At 32.2% G+C, this 22,717-nt stretch overlaps 1 protein-coding gene across 1 annotated transcript; it reads left to right on the plus strand.

Annotated features, from left to right (window-relative positions):
- Positions 1-18,993: 18,993 nt before the first annotated feature.
- On the plus strand, positions 18,994-19,605 carry LOC131650444 (uncharacterized). The gene is made up of 2 exons (XM_058920154.1): positions 18,994-19,281; positions 19,368-19,605. The coding sequence occupies exons 1-2, from the start codon at positions 19,193-19,195 to the stop codon at positions 19,603-19,605; spliced, it is 327 nt and encodes a 108-aa protein (XP_058776137.1). The 5' UTR covers positions 18,994-19,192.
- The last annotated feature ends 3,112 nt before the right edge of the window (positions 19,606-22,717 follow it).

Here is a 22,717-nt window from a genome sequence, read left to right on the forward strand (position 1 = left end):
CATATGTGGCCTATTTGGGCTGGACCTGAATAGTTGGTCAGGCGTTGTGGTATTCCTTTTTTCACCGTTTTGGTATTGCTTTTTTGTAGTAGTGAATGTTGAAAGAAAGGGAGGGCAAGAGTTAGTTCAAGCTCTGCAGGATCAAACTTTAAGAAAGAATGGTAGTTTTGACAGACACAAAGGCAAAAAGATTCAAAAGAAATTAAAGAAGTATGCTAGTTCAAGCTCCTAGAAGACCAGACTTGATTGTAAACCTGAATCCTTTGAGAAAGGAGGATGGACATCAAACTTCAACTAACAAAAGGCTCAAAGTAATAACAAGAATCACATTCAGTGCTATAACTGTGAAAATATGGTCATTATGCCCCAAATTGTTGGTACAATTGCGATGATGAAACTAAGATAGCCTAGATGATTTAGATAATGGTATTGAAGTATTCATGGTTACAATGTCTAAAGATAAACAGAAAGAAAGATCATGGTTTCTAGATACAGACTGCTCAAATCATATGACAAGCCACAAGAACTGGTTGGTCAAGTTAATAGTACAAGAAAGAGCAAGGTGGTATTAGTAGATAATAGAACACTACATGTTGAAGAAATTAGGAACATGGTGATCAGAAGGAATGATGACATGTCTGCAATCATCGAGGATGTGTGGTTTGTACAAGGAATGAAGTGTAATCTAATAAGTGTTCACCAACTTATAGAGAAAGACTTCTTTGTAATGATGAATATTTATGTCTTTGAACTATCTGATCCTACTAACATTATTGTCTTGAGGTCACCACTTAAAAATAATATGACCTTCAAGACATTGTTCAATACCACATTGATCAATACCAACATTTAAGGTTTAGTTACATTAACTTTAGATCCATGAAATAATTAGTCATTCAAGGTATGGTGCTATTTTTTCCAAGTTTAAAAATAACCGACAAAATGTGTAATGGTTGATTGGTTAGTAAGCTACATAGGAACTCATTTAAGGCTAGCTTACCAATGAGGTAAAAAAATGTGCTAGGAGTTGTCCGCTCAGATGTGTATGGACCCTTGGAGGAGAAGTCACTTGTTAATGAGCATAAAAAAATGATGTGGATCTATTTGATTCATTCTAAGGATGAAATGTGATACATATTCAAGAAGTTCAAGGCTTTAGTTGAAAACCAAAGCAACAAAAGGATTAAGGTTCTAAGAAATTATGGTGGTATTGAATACACATCATATACTTTTGAGTCATTTTTTGATGATCAAGGTATACAACATAAAGTCAAATCTCCTTATACACCATAATATAATGGCTTATATAAAAGAAGAAATAAAACTATCTAGGGCATGGCTAGATGTTTGGTAAAACAAAGAGGTATGCCAAAATTATTTTGGGGTGAAGCGGTTAACACTGCATAATATGTGTTGAACAAATATCCAACTAGAAGGTTAAAAAACAAAGTACCTGAGGAGGTTTAGAGTGAAAAGAAACCTAATATGCATCGTTTCAGAGTATTTGGTGCATTATGTCATAAACGAGTACTTGATGACAAGAGAAGGAAGATGGAGGATAAGATCACACCAATACTTTTAGTTGGTTATTCTACTTATTATAATAAGGCCCATTCAATTCTTAAATACACTCATGGTGCTCATTTGCAAACAAAATCTTTTGCTCCGCGATCGGGGCCATTTACTATAAAATTGAAAGGTTCAATCATACTAATACATTTGATGTATGTAACAATGACCACCAAAATAAATGACCTTTAGTAAAAATAATTATCTAAGCAATAAGACACCAATTTGACTTGACATAAGAAGGTAAAAAACAAGAAATACAATATATTGTTTATCATGTTCGATCAAAAGATCCACTATGGGGGAAGGAGCAAGTCTTCGACTGACGATGCTTCAAAAATTTGTTACAAGAGATCAGAAATGAGTTACAAGAAAATAGTCGCCCAAGTTCTCAAAAACAAACTCGATTTTCTACCCAAGTGTTTCTCAGTCTTTCCAACTCTTAATATATGAATCACATAAGGTAAACGAGTTTAGAGGTATTTCAGAATTTCCTTAAATATATCCATGGGTTTCCCTAATTTCAAGAATACACTATTATAAATTTACCCTTTCCTCTCTAAGATTACCACTAGGATTTCTAAACCCTTATCTATATCTTTAGCACTAAAGTTCTAAAGGTTGTGAAGAAATGAATGATGGAGATAGAGATTTATTACTGCTTAAACTCTATGTATACGTAATGGGCCAAAAACTCAACCCATTAATAAACCTATCTACAAACTCAAAAAACCAAGCCCGATAGATAAAAACTGTCGGGACCATACCTGATACCTGACATATCTGAATCGCCCGTGTAATACGGTGAACTGACTTTTATATCGAAATGTTGCGGTAAGCAAGAGTCGCCACCGACTTTTATTTTATCCAAATAAACAGAAAGGCTAAAAGAACGGAAAAAAACCTTTTTAAAGAAAACAGGGTTCGGGGGGTAATTTATGCAAAGGGAAGGTTTAAAAAGCATCCTTTGCATCCATGGTTTTCCATGGGCTCTTAATTGCTTTGCTCATTTTCGTTCAGAAATGTAGAAGAAGTGAATTCGGACTTTAGCTCGTAAATGAGCGTAGCCATTTTGAAGGTTTATGAGAAAGAATAAGAAAAGGATTTTAGCCAGAGCAAGGCAATTAGGAGCAATTACCTTAATAATGTAGAAAATAGTTCTTTTAGCCTTTCAGGGTGAAAGGGTCTATCCATGCTATAAGAGGGCAGGAAGCCTTTCATTTGGAGGTTGAAGGGTCGTCGCAATGTCGTTCTCCATAAGACTGTCCCATGCCATAGAGAGGCAGGTGGTCTAAGGGAAGGACCAGAATAGCCTTTCGTTTAGGCAACCAGAGGATACCTCAGCCTTTCGTAGGCAACTTTCGAGGGACGAGATCATATTAATGTATCAAAGGCAGCATCAATAGGGACTTATGATCTTTGCATAATCGAGGCAACATGACTGAAGTATCCTCGTATTCGAGGGACATGACTATTCTGCAAAAAACACAAGGCAACAGGCAACAGGCAACAGGCAACAGGCAACAAGAGGGGTTACCACAAAAGCGTGCGTGGGTGCAACAATCACGTGATTAATTCAATATATTTATCTTGTAATTAGTTATCCTAATTTAGTTCAAGGCTTGCACTCCCAAAGATTACTAACCACGCAATAGCATAAACAATATAATTAAAGCAATATGGGGAAGGGGAAAAAGAAACCACTGGAGGAAAGGGAGAATGAAGCCAGCGGGTTTGACATAAGTAATAATTAAAATAAAACAGGGGTTTTAGGGTTACCGACTATTGAGCTTTGACGATCAACAAACCCTGAAAAGGTGGGAAAAATAGAAACCAACAGGAGTGAGTGCATTATCAGTTCAGAAACCAGGTGTGGTTAACCCTAATCAAAAATATAAAAAAAATACAGAGAAAAAGTGTAAAAGAAACTTAGCTTCGATTGACGAAGGTTGATAGTCGGAGGTCGCCCTAAGCATTGACTCTGATCCTCGGAGAATTGACAGAAAAAGAAAATACAGTGAGTGTATGGAGATTCTTTCATCAATAAGGCAGAGTAAACATTTTAAAAAGAATAAAGGGGAACATAATATTGCATAAGATATAAAAGAATAAAATTAATCGAGACTTAGCTTCGTGAAAGGCGTGACACGTAATCGGATGGCATTTGAAAAGTCAACCCTGAAAAAGACACAGAAAAAGTAATATTTTTAGTGTAGGGTTAATTCTCGTAAACCCTGATTCGGGTGTAAATTGCATAAAGTGACAAATCGATTTAATTAATTATTGATTTCGCAACCTAATTAATTAAATCGAAGAAAGAAAATAAAATCAGGCAACAAAAATATTTTTTTTATGATTTTTTATGGATTAAAATAAAATATATATGAATTATTGAAAATATATAAATAAGATATCTAATTAAAATAAATAAATATATAAAATAATTTAAATAATATAAATATATTAATTAAAATAAATAAATAAATAAACAAAATAAAAGAAAATAAATGATGAATATAAATAAATAATATAAATAAATAAGTAAAAAGAAAATAAATGATAAATAAAATATATTAATAATATAAATGAAATAAATTAAATATTATTATTATATATAAAAAAGGGTCTTTAGAAAATATACATATAGTTTTTTATAAGTAAAAATAAAAACAAATAAATAAAAGCAAATACATAAATATATAAATATAAAAGAAATTATGTAATTAAAAATAAAAAAAATTTATAAAAATCTTAGCTTTGATTCCATGCTACGCAGGCCTGAGAATACATGATGCATCCTCGCTCCTGGATGCGTTGGATCTATTGCCAGCAAGATCTGATGGTTGATGGTACGAGGGAGCATACTAGTGCGTGGACTGAGAAGCATGTGATCCGTCTGCACCATTATACACGTGCGCGCCAAAAGTGTTTTGAAACCGGCCAACCAAACGACGACACGTAGTCGTCTTTTCACTAAATTTCTGCAAATGTCCTTTTACAGCGCTTCTTTCTTCTACGCTGTAAAAGGCCTTATCTTCTACACCTGTGAAAATAAAAAACGCCCAGAAACTGCATAGAAATTTTTCGCGACCATCCGAACACGATCGTCTAGATGTCACGAGTCCAATGGTACATGTATTGAGCCTTAATTCTTCCCAAATCAATAAGCCCTAAATCAAAGTTATGAACCCTAAAATTGGGATTTATGGCAAACGTACATGAAAATCTAATTAAAGGTCCAGAATCGATCTACACATCATTACAAACAATAATACGCAAGCAAATTTCAATATGGATGCATGAGGTATTGTAATCGAACAAATTTAGATAGGTGCAAACCGTAGTGAATCGTGAGTGATTCTGAGTGTTTGAAGCCTTGAATTTGTTTGGAAAAGCTTCCTTGATGCTCCTGGAACGTGTTATGATCACCAAAACCACTTGAATCGACCTGCAACCTAGAATTGGTACTTGAGATTTTCTTGAATTTTTGTGCTCGGATTTTGTGGTTCTTGAGGCTGCAAAACGTAACCCTTGCCTCTGGAACTATTTAGTACTTATAATAGAAGGATTAGGGCAACAGAAATTGAATCAAATCCTCTTCAATCTTTGATTTGCATCTTGAGAAAATTTGATTGGAAATAATTTTTAAATGCTTCTAAATTTGGCCCTTAATTGATCTTTTTTGTACCTCAAATCATGTGAACGAATTTTGGGAGTCTTAATGAGAATATTTGATTGGTATTTGCCTTAGAATCAAAGCAATGATCATATCTTTCATCAATTTATTATTTTATATAATTAAATCATGATTTAAATGTATAAAAAATCATAAAATAATTAATAAAAACAATATAAAATTGAAAGATATGTCTTTGGGGCATGGTTGGACTTAGGATAAGGTTTGGATAAAAATAATATGGGCTCATTTTGAAACATATTCATTTTGAATCCTTTTTCTTCACATTTTCCTTTCAAAATTAGCCCAACTTTGACAAGGTCTATCTCCCTCAATTTTTGAGGTATAGGGGAGTTCTAGGACTTGTTAGAAACCTTGAAGAGTCCTCTAACCAGTGTTTTTGGTCCCATGTAAAAATGATTTTCCATGCTCTTTGTGTGTCCTTTTGAAAAAAATGACTTCTTGTTGATTTTTGAAAAGGACCTATAATGTTTTGGTCCATATCTCTCAAATGAAGCATTTTTTAGACTTGGCATGTGAGAGACAAATTTGTAGAGAATCAAATTTCCTTCAAAATGAGGTTTGGATGGAAAATTTCTGATGTTCCATGTAGGAGTTATGGCTGGTGAAAGTTCAGTTGACTTTCTCCTGTGAAAACCCTAATTTAGAAACTTTTGGAATTGTTGATTTCTGATCTTTCCTTGATGAACCATGATCAATTCTTGATCAAATGGTGAATGATACTTTAACATGAGGATGTTGACAAAAAATCAGGAGTTTTGACTGTACTTTGACCACAGTTGACTTTTAGGTCAATTCAGTCGACTGTTGACTTTTTGAGCAATTGAGTGATCAATCTTTTGAATTAAGACTTGAAACTTGTCATGGAGGTAGTGTGAGGTATCATAGACCATATGGGATGCCTTGGAGTCTTTGGTTCATTGATTTTCCCTCAGAACAACAAAACCCTAATCCTTGCTTAGGAGAGGTGTCTTTGAACATTGTACCTTGATTTGAACTTAAACAAGAGAAATGGTATGGGCAAATTTTGGGGTATGACAGCCCGCTAGAACTAATCCAAGTTGACAATGCTAGCCACCGTCGCTCGTCGCCTTCTTCGTTGATTCCCATACTAATTTATATTTTCTGCAATCTCAAAATATGCTTCATTTCTCTTAATCACTTAAGGTTTTAAGTCATACTTCAACAATATGGATGAAGTCAATTCTAAAGAAATTGAAAATTGAAGTAAATAGGCCAATCAAGTTGCAAATTGATAACAAGTCACTATTAACCTAGCAAAGAATCCAAATTTGCATGATAGGATTAAACATATCGCGACCAGTTTTATTTCTAGAGGGAACAAGCCAATATAGGAAATTTAGAGGTTGCATATTGCTCTATCTTGACACATGTTGCATACGTGTTAACCAAATGATTAAAGACTTACAAATTTATGATTCTTGAAAATGCATTAGGTGTTTGTTATAAGATTGAAAGATTGAATTAAAGGGAGCATGTTGTTATTTAATCCAATCCTAGATTGTTTAGAAAAATAATTAATATGGTAGTTAAGTAGTTATAGTAAAATCCATATGAGATTATTATTAATTACATATGTGATTACTACTAATTGCATGTGGTTATTAATTGACTAATGTGATTACTAACTAAAAGTTAGTTAACACATACTTATATCACTTATTAAACATAATTAAATACAATAATCACTTTCATCGCTCTCAATTTTGCCTTTATTTTTTTCCGTTTATTTCTCTAGACCAAAAATTTAAGCAAGACAACTCTTGCTCCAACACTTCGTGCTAAAATAAATGATAAATAAACAAAAATTCAAAATTATTATTGAGAGATTTGCTAGCACTTAACATTTTAATTTTCACTTAATGACTTTAAAAATTGATTAGGTGGATGGAGAAATCATTTGATACAGTGTCATTTACAAAATAGTACTACCTTTTTGGCCTTTTTCACACACATGACTTCCCTGACTTAGGCAGTAGCAGTATTCCCATATCAGGAATATGATGTCAACAAGATATCTATGAATTATAAATAAGTACTATTTTTTTATAATAATATTTTGTTAAAAATTTCATAATATTTTATATTAAAAAAATTCTAAACTACCATAGAATAATAAAATACAAATATGTTATTTTTAAGATTTTAAATTGGAATCTCGCATACATTAATTATGTCTAGAGTAAGTACAAATAAAATTTTCACTGATTTTAATTGATCATTCAACCGCAAAATTAGTTATCCATTTTATTTAATACTAAATAACTAAAAATATAATAAAATATAAAATAAATTATTTCATAGAATTCAAACATAAATATTAAATAGAAAAAATATTTATTTATTTATTTGTTGAACATAAAATTTTAATTTAGAATCCTTATATTAAATAATAGATGTTGGTAGTGTAGTAGTCTAGTCTAGTAATAATAAGAAGGGTGAAATTAATGTTGAAGTACATAAAGAAGTGATATGAGTTTAGACACATAGTGGTGTCACTGATTAACATTTGGCAGGACTGAGTCTGAGCCCCAATCTATCTACTAGTATATGACGTGACTTGTCACTATAGCTTATAGCCTGGTCCTATATATACTCCTCTACTCTATCACATTTAATTATTTTAACCTATGCTTGGCCTTAATAATGTAATTAAAATTATGTAGTACCATGCATGTAGCCATATATAGATTATTATATCAATATTGTAACTTTTAAACATAATTCCATGCACCTGGAAATAATTCATTTTATTCAACATTGGACACATAAAAAGTGAGTAATTTTATATTAGCTAGCTTGTTTAAGGGGGGTATTAGTTGAGAACAAAATATTATATGGTTACATTTTAGGAGGTTCATTAGGATCATAATTCATAGATCAATTTTTGAAGGCTATTATAATTAATGTTTTAAAAATTAGGCTTAATTGCAACTTTAGTCCTCTTCTTTTATCTTTTTCTTGATTTTGATCCTTCTATTTTAAAGATTACTATTTTAGTTTTCTGTTTAAGTTTTCTGTGTAATTTTTGTCCTCCTATTTTGTTTTTTTCTTCAAAATTAATCTCTTATATTCAAGAGAAATATAAGGGGATCAAAATCGTAGTTTTAATAATAGAGGGACCAAAATTGAAAAATAAAATAAAATGGAAGGACCAAAGTTACAATTAACCCTAAAAATTATAATGGGGAATGATCATGTAAATATACTGAATCTTCGTATTGTTGGTCTTATTGATGAGTAACTGATATGATTTAAAGGATATTTTTGATTCAATTTATAAAGGAATTTTAAAAATAGTAGTTTAGTTGTGTTTTAAATGATTAAATAAAAAATATGATCTGATCTAGCTTATTTTAGTGCAATTTGATTTTGATCAGTTTTTTAAAATTAAAATTAAAAATAAAATATTAAAATCATAAATATAATGGAATGACATAAAATCATATCAATATGATTTATTTTGCTAGTTTTTTGTTTTGTTTTGAATGTCATATATAAAAAATAAATGATAAGTGGATAACATATTGTATCGCCGTTCCTTCTAAATAATAGTAAAATAATTATTTATTATTTAGAATGATTTATATGATTAAAATAAATAAAATAATAACAAAATTAAAATAAACTAATTTGAAGTATTAAAACAAATTGAAAATTCCAAGAATAATAAATTAATATTGAATTTAATTGATATACACCAATGGTGTAAAACAGTTAATTTTTATAGCGGATTGATTTTACTTTAATTACATTTAAAGTATTACAAATAAATAGTTATGATGCACGAATTGAGTAAAAAAAATTATACCAACAATACATATCAATTAATCTCATTAATATTAAAGGTACTAACAAAAAAATATATAAATGTTAAAATATATGTATAGTTTGGTTTAGTTAAATCAACATAATAAAGGATTTTCACACAAAAATTCAAACACATCTATTAATATATAATTTTATGTGTTTTTAAATTTTTTTTCATATTATTTTATTGCTTATTTAAATCGGGCTTAAAATATTAATCATCACAACTATTAATTCATTAAAGGCGTTGAATTTTTAATTGGTATAAAAATATATAGTAATTTTATATGGAGTTAACTCCTTTTATTCCCACAAAGGAAAATAGAAGGTGTAATAATTTTTGTATACAATATAACTATTGTATAACTGTATATTTTGAAGTTAAAATAGTCACTATATATAAAAAAAAATTACGTGATATTTGAAATTTGAATCAAGTCGGAAAAAAATGCACGGTACTCTACCAAGCAAAACATAGTACTAGTACTATACAACGTTTAATTTGATAACTATAGTTTACTGTCGAAAACATTAATATGTATAGTTGGATTTTTATGCCCACTCAAAATACTACTAATATAGAAAAATTAAATAAAAATTCAAAATCGTGAAGATGTGTATAAATGATTAAATAGTATTAATTGGATGAAGTAAGAATAATGAAAGAGAAAGTTAGGGTAAAAGAAAAGAGGAATCCAATGTAGAAAATAAAGGAAGAAGTGGAGACACGTACACATGGGTTTCTGAGGAATCCTAAGCATATTAAAAGATTCTAAATTTGGAACCAAACAGTGTCTGTGAACATTGATACTACTATTTATAAATATAATGTAATAAATAAATGCTCTATAGTTTTTAATTATTTAATTAATTAATTTATTATTATTTCCTATAGTTTCTAGTAGCTATAGTTTGGATGTAACGCGGTTTTGGCTTTTTCCGTCACATCTTGTTACCCGCTCTGCCCGAGCTGCCCGTTAATTTGAAACGCAAAAGTCGGTTGGCGCCAAATCAATATGTTGTAGCCCGCGAAATACGGACTGTGGCGGCTTGTACTTTTACGCGTGGTATGTTGATTGACTAAATTGCCCTTTGTACTTTTTCTTTGGGACCCAGTTTCATCAAATCTGCACCGTCCAACGTATGGCGTAAAAACACTTATTGCATGTTGATTTTGTTTTGCAATTTATATGTTTGATTTTGTAGTCATAAATGATAATAAATGATTTTGGATGGACTCATATTTCAAATTGTTTTGGATTCGAAAATGAATTAACTGAAATTTTTTGATTTGATATGTTAATAATTAATTTGAAATTAAAAAATTATGTTTTGCATAAAAACTTTAAATTTGGATATTAGTTAAATTACATTATAGAAGTCAAAATCAATTGTATAATTTTAGACTCATATGTTTATTTTGACATGCATAAAATTTAGACTTGAATATTTTCCTTTTCTTTTTCCTTTCACTAGTAACAAATCTGTACCTACGCACGGGTTTTGTTTTGTTACGCGCATTTGGATATATAATTTATTTTAAATAAAATATTAAAAAAGAAAAAAAATAGATAAATAATTAATTATTTCGTATATAAAAATATTTAGAATAATAATAGATATTTTGGTCTATGTCATTTTAGAATAAAAAATATTTGGATCATAAATAATATTTTTCGTGTATAAAAATATTTAGATCAATAATAGATTTTTTCCTGTATACATACTTCATTTTTCTTAGGTATTATTTACAAAAATATTGGATCAATAGTAAATTTCATATATAAAAATATTTAGATCAATAGTAGATTTTTTTTCCAATATACCATTTTGGAATAAAGAATATTTAGATCATAAATACCATTTTTCGTAAATAATAAATTTTTTTCGTATAAAAATATTATTTTTGTTTAGGTATCTTTTACAAAAATATTTACATCAATATTAAATTTTCGTATATAAAAATATTTAGATCAATAATTGATTTTTCGAATAAGTTTTTCCCGTATACCATTTTTGAATAAAAAATATTTGAATCATAAATATCATTTTTCGTATATAAAATATATAGATCAATAATAAATTTTTTTGTGGAAGATAGAAGTGAGAAAGTGATGAAAGAGAAAAAAAATAAAAAATGGAGAGAAATTTGGTAAGTTTGATAAAATCCGAGAGTTGTATTATTTTAATAATAAAATTAAAAACTTTATTGTGCAAAGACCAAATAAAGACAATTTTAATATGGTAGCAAAAACCCAAATAAAGATATTGTACATTTTTTAATAACCATTAACTTTCTTATATTATAGATTTCTCTCTTTTTCTCTCTTAATCCCACTTTCTTTCTTTATTATAAAATTATTTTTGCTTAAGAGTGAGTTTAAGAGAGATAGAGAGAAATGAGAGAAAAAGAGAAAGAAAAGATCCAACGTAATAAAATTTGCGCTTCATTTGTTCAGGATTTATTATTTCATTTTTTTATTTTAATTATGATTTGTGTATATATTCTTTTTTTGATTTTTTTTTGTTAAAATATGTATTGCATTAAAATTGAAATTAATATTTTGTTTAACTTTTAACTAGCCTTATAACTTTCATTTCCCTCATATTTTAATTTTAATGTTCACTTTGAATATCTTATCATTCCCTCCATTCCTTATCTTGCAGCTTCTCGAACTGCTCACAACATCATTATTTTGGACTAGTCTAATTGTTTCAATTGATCTAATCCACTCGCTGGCACGAACCGGCCCAATAAAGCGCTAGCCCAACACACAAGAGCTGAGGGGGGGGGGGGGACTTTCCCCCCTTAAACCCAGCACGATTGGAGATTAGCCAAGCACGCTGGGACCCTGTCCCTGGCAACGACTAGTATTCCGGGCACGACTAGTCAAGACCTAGTCAACGGTCCCCTATATTCTGGGCTGGAAATCACGCTCAGGCCCACGAAGATAGGAGATCCACTCCACTCCAACGAGAACACGTATAAATAGCCCTCTATACCTAGAGGGCAAGGTAATCCAAACTTTGCCCAAACTCTCATACTTTCTGTCGTACCTTGTTGTTCTCTTACTTACTTTGGCATCGGAGTACCTTGCAGGTAAAACTCCCTTTTTTCTCAACCATCACCGAAGATCAAGCCTACCGTTGCTGGCCACCTGTTCTGCCCGTAGCGAACAATCATGTAATGATATATTTCCATTATGATTTTTTTTCTTTCTACTAATGATGTTTATTCGAGAGTCAGATTCATATAGGAAGCAACCATGTTGATGATGTAATGAAGGTGAAGGCTAAATTCAATAAGGAGTTCGACATGAAGGATCTAGGAACTACATCCAGGATTCTTAGGATTGACATCCGAAGAGATATAAAGCAATCAAGATTATGCTTATCTCAAGATACATACCTGAAGAAGATTCTAGAAAAATTTGGTATGTCAAATTCAAAGCCTGTTATGACACCAACAAATTCTCAGTGTCCTAGTACTGAGGTCGAAAAATCTTATTTGAATAGCATCCCATATGCTAACACAATAGGCTCTTTAATGTATGTTATGGTCTGTACTAGACCCGACATAGCATACGCAGTAAGTCTTGTAAGCAGGTACATGTTGAATCCTGGAAAGGCTCACTGACAAGCATTTGAGTGGATTCTAAGGTACATAAATGGGTCTTTGAACATACCCCTAATTTATGGTGGAGCATGTGGTGAAGATAGTAAAGCAGTAATCGAAGGGTATGTCGAATCTGATTATGCAGGTTGTATGGATTCCAGGAAATCTATTTCTGGATATGTGTTCACTATATTTGACACAACAATCAGTTGAAAAGCGAAACTTCAAAAGGTTGTTGCCTTATCAACAACTGAAGCGGAATATATCACCCTCACTGAAGTTGTTAAAGAAGCATTGTGGCGTTTTGCTAAAGAGCTGAAACTTCAAGGTCGAATTATCATTGTTAAATGTGATAGTCAAAGTGCAATACACCTGTCAAAGAATTCAACCTATCATGAGTGAACCAAGCACGTCGATGTGAGGCTTCATTTCGTCAAAGGGGTAATCGAGCATGGAGAAGTCCTAGTGTTGAAGATTTCGACAGATCACAATTGTGTTGATATGATTACCAAGTCATTGCCAAGTTGCAAGTTCTCCGATGTATGCACTTGATAAAGATGCATGAAGAAAGCTAGTATGTTTCCTTGATATTATAGAGTTTGTTCCAAGATGGAGATTTGTAAGGTATTGAATTGAACTCTAGTATGGTCGAATGATAGCTTCTTGGTTTGACAATTCAAAAGGATCTTAGCATGTCGTCGAAGTCTGGTCACATGCTATAATCGAAGGGCTGCAATGTTGTAGTCGAAGTATGCTTAAGTATGCAGTAGTCGAAATGTTAGGATTGTTAGCATGTCGAATTGGACCTCTTAGTTAAGCCCAATTGTTTAAGTTAGCTTGTTCCATAAGTTATCTTGTGTAATGGGTCTTTGTGTAAAAACCCATTTGCTTAATGTGTTAGTTTTATTATAAATAGTGCATACTAGTATGTAGTCTCTCATCAGTGCACACTGCAAATTCTAATTAGGGTGAGAGAGATTAATTGTTAATCTGTAACACTTGTAATCTTGTTTTAAAGAAAAAACAAATAATAACAGTTTATAATCAATTTCATCGTGTTCTTTTTCCTTCTCTCTTTTCCACCCTTGTGCGTTTCTTGCTAAACTAATTATTTATACTTTATTCTTGACATTGATTTCACAACATGTATATTGTTAAAAATTGATGCTCGTTTGACCAATTGTATCAATTTGAGAATGTGGTTGAGAAAATAATACCAAGGTGCAATTATATTTATCATATTTTTTAGAATATGTAGAACAAATCAAAAATTGATTTACTCCCTCAATTTACAATTATTAGTTGCTAATGTCTTCAACAAAATATCAATGAAATATCAATACAAAAGACATTAATCCAAAATTAATTTTAAAATTATCTTTTTTTAATGAATCCATGAAATATAGTCAAAGTTGAACAAAAAAGAAAGTGAATGACACAGAATCAAACGGAGTTATAAAATCAGGAAGGAGCCACAAATGAAACACAAATTAGACGTAAGCCAATATGCACAAATCATGAACGCTCACGTGCTGAGAAATAACTGAGTCATGTACACAGTGGCGGAGCCAGGACCCTGGACCAGGGGGTGCAAGCTCTTTTTAACAATAATACTAATAATAATATGCAGAGAGAATGAATTTAATTTATATATTTTTATTTTAGTTTATATATATTTTATTTTAAATATTTAAAGTATATGAATAGGAATGTAAATGTTTGACAAATATTTTGTTGACCTAATCGCAAAGTAAATAGATTTAAACTTTTGGTTTGAATGTTATCTGCATTGTTTTGTTAAATTAGTTTTAAACTAATTCTCTTTTATTAAAATGAAAACAAAATGTGGCAAAAATTGAGAAGAAAAGCATATACTTGTATCTTATACTGTCAATTGAAGAGAGAGAATTATGAAAGGGTTATATATTAATGAAAGAGAGAGAGAAGGGCATGGGCCTACAAATATGTTTATTGGTTCAATCAATCAAAATAAATTATGAACGGTGCAAAGACAAATTTTTCAGGGGGTGCAAATGTCAAGAAAAGTGTAAAAGTAGGGAGAAAGTAGTATAATATATAAAAATTGAGGGGGTGCATTTGCATCCCCTGAGCCTTACATGGCTCCGCCCCTGCATGTACACACGACGTAAGCCAATATGCAACCCAAAACAAAGTTGATACTTGACACCTTAATATAAGATCGTCACCAAATTGAGACTAAGCAAGTAATTTTGCCTTGATGCCTTTTATTTCGATACTTCATTAAATATATAGTAGTTACAACTTATAGAGTTAAAAATTACAAATTTCTGAGGACAAATCAATTTTAGATTTGTCTATAATTTGCTTAATCTATTTAAAAAAATATGTTAAATATAATTATACCTTTATATTATCTTTTGATTGACATGTTTTGCAAGCAAAACTCGACTTAAACTATTTTCACTCTAATAAAAAAGTTCATAGTATATTACATTTCCTTTTTTCTTTTGACATAGTGAACAACCTATCCTCAAATAAAAATTTATGAATAAATAATGAGAATATTTTATCCCACTCCTCAGTTCTCTCTTGCACGAGGCGAATTTTTTAAAATATCCTCTGTTTTCGTAGAAATATATCTGGAAGTACATTTTTTGTTTGTTTAAGGTTGTTTTATTTTCTAGATGTACATACGGAAGCTTCCGTAACTACATCCACGGAAGTATTTGATGTTATATTCGCGTCAGACTCATCTCCTCCCCATTATTCACTTTTCTCATTTCCAAACACTCAAACTCTCCAAACCTCAAAAATCAAACTTTCACAAAACTTATTTTCTTTCTCTTGAGTTCGGACAGTAACGTCAACATCAATTATCAACACATTCCAACAACTTCAAAACTTAATTTGATCGGTAAATTTTTGAGTTATTTTAGAGTATTTCTAATAGAGTTAGAATTCAATTTTTAGGTGTAGAAATGATTGGATATTTTTAAAAATATAGTTTAGAGACAATGTAGGTACTGTTTGATGTGTAAAACAGACGATTAAGCCACCAAAATGGGGTTTTTAACCCTCTGCAACCGTGAATAAACGTCATTGTTGCGTTTTTGAAGTTTCAGAAACTTTCGTAGATTCATGTACGGAAAAATGAAACGTTAAGTCATTTCGTAAATGCACATACGGAAGAAACCCAATTTTTTGAAACGCAAGGTACTTTCGTAGATGCATCTACGGAAGAGCAAATAATTTTTTTTCTTTTCTTGTAATAACCACATAGGATCTAACCCAATTTTATTTGTATCACAATGCAAACATTATGGCTGACCATCCAAACCGCATTATACATGGGAGGACTGCACAACATGCTTCGCTGGGCGTGAATGGATGCATGTAGTATCACAGGTGACTGATAGAGCTGGAGCTTCCGTTCCAGGAGATGTACCTGCTACACCCGTTCCAGCAGGGCCTTCTCCATCCGTTCTAGATGAAAGGTCTTCTCCATCTGGTCCAGATGAAAGGTCTTCTCCATCTACTACCTCATCACAGAGGCCTCAGGATGATGTTGAGGGTTCCTCACAAATGCCCTCCGCTCACAGACGTCGACGGGGACACTCTTTTACTTCTGTTCCTGTGCCAGTGACGACCGATGCAGGATCTTCGGTACCACCTCCTGAGTTGCACGAGGATGATCCGGTGTCGAGTCTGTCTGATACCCGGGGGGTCCTATAGATGCATCCCTGTTGATTGGGTATGCAGATCATTCTGTTAAACATATCTGGGATAGGGAGGTAAATTTTCTTTGGTTATTACTTATTACTTTTTTTTCTTCATTTTCTGACTTTGCTTATTAATAACATTGTTTTTTTTTGTTTGAAAATTTAAGGATAGAGATCCCTATAGGTTCTAAAACCACGACCATAAGATTGCCACTCTCGTGCAGCCTGACGAGCCGTGGTTCCAGGATGTACTCGCAGCTTCTAGCCTGAGGGACCTCTGACAGGTCGGCTTGCACACGATACATAATGAGATGCTGATGGCCTTTGCAGAGAGTTGACATCCAGAGACTTTGTGGTTTCATCTTCCTCATGGTGAGATTACCATCACTCTTTACGGCGTGGCATGCCTCCTGCATCTACCTATCATGGGTACCCTCTTTGGTCACAGTAGGCTGACGAAGGAGAAAGCAATGAAGATGCTGATTGAGGAGATGAGGGCTGATCCTGAAGACGCGCTTGAGGAGGTGGAGAGGACCCGTGGGACGCACGTGAGGTTTCACTTCTTGCAGCAGATATATGATGTCGATCTTCTTGCAGAACATGAGGCTTCTGGTGACGAGGCAGAGGTGGATAAACACAAAGAGCGGGTGCTGAGATATTACTTCCTATATTTGATAGGCACTCAGCTCTTTGTGGACACGAGCTCGTCGTACACAGACATCATTTACTTGAGGTACTTATCAGATACCGCACGTATCCATGAGTACAACTGGGGAGCGGCTACACTGGCGTACAACTATCATAGACTCGGAGATGGATGCTTGTGGAAGACATGGATTGTGGCTGGCAGCTGTACTCTCTTAGTGGTAACAATCTTATATCTTTCTACATTTTCTCAAAGTTTATTATATATTTGTGATAATATGTTTGATCACCGTGTTTTTTTTTCTGGTTTGGATATTACAACACTTCCCAGATATCATTGGCTTGGGAGAGGTGTCTGGATACACTAAGGCCATGCCACGTGCCAGAGAGCCTTCGTCCCCCTCAGAGGGAACCAGGTGTCGGATCTTACAAACGCTATCTTGATCGCATGACTGCCGAGTACGTCCGATATGATTGATATGCTGATCACCGTGAGATAGTTCCGTGGGATGACACCTCCTTATATCTGAATGGTTGGCTGCCAATTCGACCATTATTGTTCGTTTTCTTCTAGAGCGCGTCATCCGTCAATTTGACTACCAATAGACGATATCTCGCGACCTACTCTCTGCTCATATCGCCATGACTCATCGGCAGCTAGATGATGTCTTTGTAGACTAGGAGCATCACATGGTTTCTGACGAGGCTCGCGCGACCAGATCATATGTAAACTGGAGATGCATCTACGAGTACATCACCTGGTACTACATAGTGTCACACCCATACATGATTCCCACTGCACCGGGATCACTGCCCAGACTAGCCCACGAGGAGATTTTGCGGACTCATCAGGCTCAGTTGGACCATACTCAGGATGTTCTTTCTCGGTGTCGTCAGACAGGTGACGTGAGATGGACAAACATTGCAGATGGTTTCTTTCCTAAGGGGTCTAATGTCAGGAGTGTATTGGATTATATGATTAGGATGGCAGATGAGACATTTTTGTACCATTGACATCGTGCCAGGATAAGTGGGGCACTTGACGGTAGAGGTAGAGTAGCCAGCAGACGGGGTCAGAGGCAGAGGAGAGGCGCAAGATGATGTCCGACACACACAGTAGTGATGCCTGGGATTTTTTTTATATCTGTATTTTGATTGCATTTATGTACGTTTCTTTGATTATGTATTCGACATGTTGGCCGACGATTTATACGATGTATTTTTGTGTGTACTATTTACTATAGCGTTTAAATTGCATTAGTTTAATTTACTATAATTTGATTTTTCCTATTTGTTATAAAAATTAAGTTTTTGAGTGAAATGTATGTGATTTAAAAAGATTGCAGAATGTTCCGTATGTGCATCTACGTAACACTCTGTTTTTAACACGTTCCGGAGATGTACCTACGGAAAGAATCAAATTTTTTGAAAAAAATGTTTTTGGATGTGCATCTACGAAATCAGGGGACATAATTAAAATTTTGCCAGATGACTAAGAGATTCAATACGTGAATTGAATTTTTTTAAATAATATAATAATTCAAGTTGTACTTCATTTAAATATATGGTTAAATAAGTTTTTGGTCCCTATAAATATTGCTGTTTTCATTTTTAGTCTCTTCCTGCCTTTAGGCAACAATTTTTACAAAAATAAAACCGTTGTCAAAACCAGCTAAAACCGTTGCTCAAAGGCATGGAGGGACTTAAAATGAAGGCTTAAATGCACTTTTGACCCCCCTATTTTCAGTTTTATGAACTTTTGATCCCCCTTTTACCAAATTCGTTATATTGATCCCCAAACATTCATTATTTTGGCAATTTTGAAGTCCCCCTCCAAAATTACATATGTGGCACATGTAATTTGCTGAGCTGTCTAAAATTACTTATGCCATGTCATTTCATTTATTTAATTTATAATTTTAAATAGAAAACAACTTCTGAATATCCTAAATAACATTAATTCTCTTTTTATAAATCAAAAACAATTCCTAACCTAACCCAGAACTTCATCCCCAAATTGTAACGTAACCCAGAAAAATTTCATCTTCGTTTTCGTGACCTCTCTTCGTCGATGAGCAGTCTTCCATTGTCGCTCTAATCAGTTCTCGTCCATTCGCCCAAGCATCGGAGAAGATGAGCAGCATTCCACCATCATCATCAAAGACGACGCGCAACATTCCACCATCATCAACTTGCAAAGAGGATGTTCGTTTCTGTATGAGGTTTGTTCTCTTAAATCGTTAGGCTTAAATAACATTGTTTACTGTGGTAAAGTATTCTGAATGCTCATCCTTTGTTATTTGTTCAGACCATCTAAAAGCAACTACGTTAAGATAAGGCTTCATCATAGGGGACAGTTAGTAGAGAGTCCATGTAAATGGTATGTTAATGGTTTGGTGTCTGAACTGGATTGGGAATGGGATACGGACTACATGTCGTACATGGATTTAGAAGCTTCGATTAAGGATGAGGGATATATAAATATCAAATGTAGGAGATGGGATTTAACTGGAAGAGTAATTTCAACAACATCTACTCCCATATAATTTACCCTACTAATGGTCCACAGTTGTGGCCTTTGGATGAAGAGTCCACTATGAATCCTCCAGCTATGAGAAGGGCCATAGGTCGTCCCAAGAAAATGAGAAACAAGTCTAACGATGAACCAAAGAATCCACATGTCCTACCTAGAAAATTGGCAACTGTTACTTGTCTAATGTTATGATCATTGGCATTGGCATTGGTTATTCTGTTATGCTGATTAGTAAACTATTCTGTTATAATCATTGACATTGGCATTGGTTATTCTGTTATGCTGATTAGTAAACTATTCTGTTATAATCATTGGCATTGGCATTGGCTATTCTGTTATAATGTGCTTATGATATTCTGTTATGGCATTGGCATTGGTTATTCTGTTATGACTTTATTGATTGTCTAATAAAGTCTTGGCATCTGTTATATGGCCTGCAGTATAGGGATAATTTTAGGCCTGCATTATTAAGTCTTGGTCTGCAGTATAGGGATAACATGACACTTTCCAATCTGTCAATAGTTGCTTATATATGAAACAGAATTAGTTAGACATAAAATTACAGTTATGATTCGACACTTAATGCCTATGTGTCAATTCATGAGCCTTTATGAGTTGGCTCATGACTCCACGAGTCGATACATATTGTGATAAATCACAAACCAGTAGCTTCTCAACTTATATGAGTCGATGCAAACGTCGTATGGTCCGAACCATACACTTATGGTTCGATGCATAAAGGCTATGGTCCGATTCATACTGAGTAAAGATGCAAAACAAAATTGCATAACAATTATGGTTCGATCCATGTATCGTATGTATTGGCTCATGTTATTTTGGTTCGATGCATAAAGGCTATGGTCCGATACATGTTGAGTTTGAATTGAAAAACAGAGAAGCAGAAGCTGTATGAGTCGATACAAAACACGTATGGATCGGCTCATGGCTTTTCAGTTATTTAAAATTATAAATTAAATAAATGTAATTACGTGGCATAAGTAATTTTAGCCAACTCAGCAATTCCCACAGCCACATATGCATTTTTGGAGAGGGGCTCTAAATTTGCCAAAAAACTGAATGTTTGGGGATCAAAATAATGAATTTTGAAAATGGGGATCAAAAGTTCATTAAAATGAAAATAGGGGGGTCAAAAGTGTATTTAAGCCTAAAATGAAAATACGAAGGACCACAAATTTATTTAATTCTTAAATATATATTAATATTTTTTTATAAATAATATTTTATTAAATTATAGTAGTACAAGGGGTGCTCCAAAATATACATACTATAGTATTATCATATTATGAGAAGCATTGCATTAGTTGTTTTAGTATGATGAATTGATGATGACGACGAGCGTTCCGCAGAAAGCAGAAGAAGCAAAGCTAAGAGCAATCATAGTATGTACTAGTACTGTATAGCCCTATCAGTAACAGGTTATTCAATTCTACACTACACATCATCGTTATCATGACGTGCATTGTCCCTTACTTCAATGCAAATATTTAAACTTCAAAATCACATATGGTACACAAATTTTATCCGCCCGAATTAAACCGACCAACACATTAATTATTTTGTGTAATCGGATCAGATGTCAGGTTGATTTAGTTGTTTAATTAAGGTATTATAGGGTTATTCTGGTTGAACTAGAATGATTATTTTGAATTTATCAAAAACCGAATCTGACAAAATTTAATTAATATTTATTTTATTTATTTTTATTACTATAAGGCTAGCATATTATAAAAGTAAAATTCACAATATTGTCATGTTGTTATCATTTTTATAGTTTAACAATAATATGTTATCACAATAATATAAAAATACTTGCTATAAATTTTTTAATATTATTTAGTTTGTAGTTTAAAGTGTGATAATAACCAAAATAATGTCAATAATATTAAAAATATTATCACATAATAATACTTAATAATAAAAATAATTATTTTTTAATTATTCTAGAATTTTGTTTAATTTTTTTACAATTAAAAAATGAATATGTGAAATTTTATAAAAAAAATATTAATTTTAATAAGTTTATTCCAATAAATATTAAACCGATAAAATTCATCTAACTTATCCGTCTAACCGATTTAACCGAATCCGACGAAAACCGAAATTTTTTCAGTCGAAATTGAATCATTAAAATAAAATCACAATTTACGTCGGATATAATTTTTAGACCCGATATCGACCTCAACCACCTGGTTATCCACCCCTAACTTATGCCTTATGGATGCTTCATGTTCATGTTGATTAAGTTTAGAGCATCTTGAGTCATATTAAATTTTGCAAACCATAAGTCTAATTTAATTTAAATTTTTAAAGTCTAAATTTCACTATTTTATAATCTATTATACATTATTTTTAAATTTGATTTAACTTTTTTTTATATAAAGTTTTAGATCAACGGTTAATCTATTAACATATTTAAAACAAATAATTTAATTTATGCTTAAATATATTAACAATATAATGTACAATTAAAATGATTTTTTTTCTTATTTAATATACAATTTTAAAAAGTTTAAATATATAGTGACTTCATTTAATTTAACTTTCAATAATAAATTTAAATATGTAAAAGATTAATACAGTATAAAATAATAAACATAAATCACTGAAAAGGTCAACAAAACTATGAATTAATTTAATATATATTTTAAGATAAAGTAATAGTAATAGATAAAATTATTTATTTAAGTGGTGTGATAGCCATAGGTTCAAACGCTTGTATAAAACATGTAATTGAAAAACGGTTGTCATCCCACAACAAATAAAGCCCATGGGCCTGAACAACGTAATCATATTGGGTTTTATATCACACATACTAATATTTTCTATATCTCCAAATTGATTAGCACACCCTTATACGTATGTATAAAATGGGCAGAAATATTAATGAGTTCTTTAAAAGTAAAGATTTTGAAATTCTTTTATTTTTATTCTTTAAAAGTAATGGCTAGGGATGACAGGCTTCCAACGCCTGACTAGAAATATCTAATTGAGTAAAAATAAATGTTGTGATTTGGTACTTCAAATTATCAATAATGATAATAAAATGAAGAAGAGGCTAGGGTTTCAACAATATGAATATTAGCTCTAAATATGATATCTTTCAG

Source organism: Vicia villosa, linkage group LG2, assembly GCF_029867415.1.
Source record: "Vicia villosa cultivar HV-30 ecotype Madison, WI linkage group LG2, Vvil1.0, whole genome shotgun sequence".
NCBI classification, from domain to species: Eukaryota; Viridiplantae; Streptophyta; class Magnoliopsida; order Fabales; family Fabaceae; genus Vicia; species Vicia villosa.

Coding starts and splice junctions, on each gene's coding strand:
- LOC131650444 (XM_058920154.1), top strand. CDS start 19,193: ATGAGCAGCATTCCACCATCATCATCAAAGACGACGCGCAACATTCCA. Junction 19,282..19,367: donor GATGTTCGTTTCTGTATGAG/GTTTGTTCTCTT, acceptor TTATTTGTTCAG/ACCATCTAAAAGCAACTACG.